The following is a 3,275-nucleotide window of genomic DNA, read 5'->3' as shown; positions in this document are numbered from 1 at the left end:
AATTTGATATGACCTCAAATATTTCCTGATGGGGAATCAATAACTGCAACTGAAACACATAGACCTGAAAGATTCTCAACTAGGGAATGTTTCAGTGAATGTCAGATTCACTGCTCTGTACACAGACCCTTTATAGTTGTTAAGAACAAAGGATGAGGGAAATTCCAACAAGGACACCTTTTAATGGGGACAACATACATCTTATGGATATTTAGCAAATCAGGTTTGTAGAATTTATAAATTTATCCCAGAAGCTCCTGTGTAAAGATATAGAATTTGTGAAAAGTCATAGGCAATTTCCTCCTTTACTTGAATGATATGCAAATGCTTCAGTGGGGATATCTACTAATGCAATGATAAATGCTATGGGAGAATGGCAACCAGCCTGCCACACTTCCAAACTGAGCTGCTTCTGTGTATGTAAATTAGCAGAAGTGTTCTCCCAGCCCCTTTTAGCTGGGTGCACCACCCGGCACTTTTCAGTAACCACCTGGCTGTTTTTATGTGGCTACTGAAGAGTTGGGTCAAAATACAGGGGCTGTCACCCCCCTAAAATTTCTTCCCACCCGGCTCAAAAAAATTCCTGGGTTGAGCACTGAGCAGTCTTGTATGTAAGGCTAGGAGATGCATGTAACTTACTTTTTCAGATTGTACATATGTGCTAAATGAGCATTTAGTGGTACTAATTTACTGACATCACTGTACTTCTACAGGGACACTGTAGTTGCATTTCCTGCATGTGTGTAAGTGAAGACAGGAGATGGATTGCCACAGCCGACCGTGGACCAGAGAGTCTCATTATTGTATGGGATTCATTTTCTGGGTAAGATCAATAATATGCTAAATCCTCCAATATGATAATGTCCAACATGGTTTGGTTGTAAGGTACCATTATATTCTCCATCACCACTTGTTGCTGACACAATATTGGGATTTCACATAAATGCAGCTGCATGATTAAAAACAAGATCCTTTTTCTTTATTTGAAAGAAATCTGGTGAATCCTAATATGGATTACAGACATTCCTATAGAAGATCTCTAGAATAACCCTATTTAATATTATTATCATCATGTGTTTATGTAGCACCAACATAATATTCAGCGCTGTACAGTCTGTAGTAATTTCACTTGCTGTCTCTCTGAGGATCTCACAGTGTAATGTCCCTACCATAGTCATTGGGCCTGATTTAGTAAAACCCTCTAAGACTGGAGAAGATAGACTATAATGGGAGAACCAGGGTGATTCAGCAAACTTGAAATTATTTGGCAAATGTTTTCAATCCTTTTGGGCAGTTAAAAAATTGTTTGGCAATTGGACCATGTAGGTAATATTATTGATATTAATATTATTAATAACAAACAGTAGTTATATAGCGCCAACATATTATGCAGTGATGTACATTAAATAAGGATTGGAAATGACAGACAGACACAGACAGTGACAGAAGAAGAGGATAGCACCCTGCCCAGAAAAGCTTACGATTTAGGAGGTGAGAGAAGCAGCATACAACAGAATGGGGGATATAGAATAGTGGGTGAGTAGTTAGGGCTTAAGCGACAGGAAGAAGACGAGTAGACAAGTTTGAAAGGATAGGTTTTGAGGGCTCTTTTAAGGGAGAAAATAGTAGGAGCAAGCCGATTGGGACGTGGAACACCATTCCAGAGAGTTGGGGCAGCTCTGGAAAAGTCTTAGAGCCATGGATATGATGAGGTTACGAGTGAGAAAGTTATTAGGAGGTCATTGGAGGAGCAAAGAGAGTGGCTAGGGGTGTATTACAGGGTAATAGTGTGTTTTCAGCTTCTTGGCTTATGTACAGTATATTTTTTCTTGGTTTATTGTCTGTAAAAAATACCGTCATGCTGTACATCAAGGCTCTTGTATCTTGACTTTTCCACTTTTGAATTTACAGGCTTCTATTTAGCAGCTGGCTTTACAGATGGAAGTGTACATATACTAGATGCAGTGACTCTGGAAGATGAATCTAAAGAAATATTCAAATATGCCAGAGGATCAATAATTCATATCTGTTTCTCTCATGATATACGCTATCTTGCTACAGCTGTATGTATTGATACATTTGTATCTTTATCCTATTTATTTGTATAGTAATATAGAAAGTTATGGTAAAATGAATCTAAGCACAGATCATAAATTCTAAAGTATCAACAAAAGTATTAAAAAAGTAAAGCACAAACCTTTATTCATCTCATTGTTAGTAGGTAAGTTACTCAATTAGACATTCTGCTAACAGGAAACTATTTATTTTTGACATTTTAGGATTTCTTCAGTATCTTGATGATATTAAAAAAAATTAAAAGTAAACTCATCCACATGAGTTATTTTATGAAGCAACCTTAGAGAATGGTCACATATGTTTTTCAACATGTCCTTTTGTTTTAGGATGAAGACTTTACAATAACAGTATTTCAACTGACTAAACAAAATGGATATGCATCATGGGAGTACCTGGCCAGAAATCGAAGTCACTATAAACCAATACAGAATATAATGTTTGGCATTCACCTAGATAGCAATGAACCCAGACTTGTGTCCCTTGGAAAGGATCGGATGTTGGTTGGTATATTCTATACAATGGCACATTCTATGTAATACTAAGTAATATACATGGGTGTGAGGTTGATTGTAATTATCTACAGTATGAACTTTATTTATAGTATGTACCATTTTTTTTGGTTTTTAGATAATTGACATTGACCTGTGCTGGTTTTATAAATGTCTCTCTACTTTTTATTACTACTACTAATGCTTTTATGGTTTTCACATTTATAGGTAGAATATAACCTTATGAAGAGCAGTAAAGACAATCTAGTCATTGAAAGCAGTGACCGCATAGACCAGAGTGCTGTTCCACAATGTTTAGTATGGTACCCACCCTTAACCAAAGAAAATTTCATTCTTGTTGCCAATGATGAGTATAAAATGAAGCTTTATAATACAACTACCAAAATGTGCAGGTTGGTAGAATACTGAATGAGATATATCACAAAACATGTATTCCCCTTTTCTCCTTCTCTGTTTTTACTTTAAAATCCTTCTCTAGTCTAGAGTTTATGTTGCAGTAGGTATTTAGTGTAAAAATCTGCATCCAGAGGAAAAAAAAAAAACAATAAGTAAGAGTTTGGTCAAAAGGTTTGGTAACCCCATACTCTATTTACTATAACTATACCAATAATGGTAAACAGGCACATAAATGGCATCCATTTACCCTAAAAAGTAAAGCTGACCTGGTCACTAAAACGTTCAATAGTGCTA

The 3,275-nt window shown here is 36.1% G+C and overlaps 1 protein-coding gene across 1 annotated transcript; it reads left to right on the top strand.

The window, feature by feature from the left end:
- Nucleotides 1-737: 737 nt before the first annotated feature.
- Nucleotides 738-2,977, top strand: LOC140321160 (cilia- and flagella-associated protein 251-like; the record flags this gene model as incomplete). Its single annotated transcript, XM_072398020.1, is given in 4 exon segments — nucleotides 738-823; nucleotides 1,874-2,063; nucleotides 2,403-2,576; nucleotides 2,793-2,977. Coding segments are annotated over 4 exon segments (635 nt in total), but the record flags the coding sequence as incomplete, so codon positions are not given.
- Nucleotides 2,978-3,275: the final 298 nt, after the last annotated feature.

Source organism: Pyxicephalus adspersus, unplaced genomic scaffold (genome assembly GCF_032062135.1).
Source record: "Pyxicephalus adspersus unplaced genomic scaffold, UCB_Pads_2.0 Sca993, whole genome shotgun sequence".
Classification (NCBI taxonomy): domain Eukaryota; kingdom Metazoa; phylum Chordata; class Amphibia; order Anura; family Pyxicephalidae; genus Pyxicephalus; species Pyxicephalus adspersus.
This window is presented reverse-complemented; position numbering and strand designations above follow the sequence as displayed.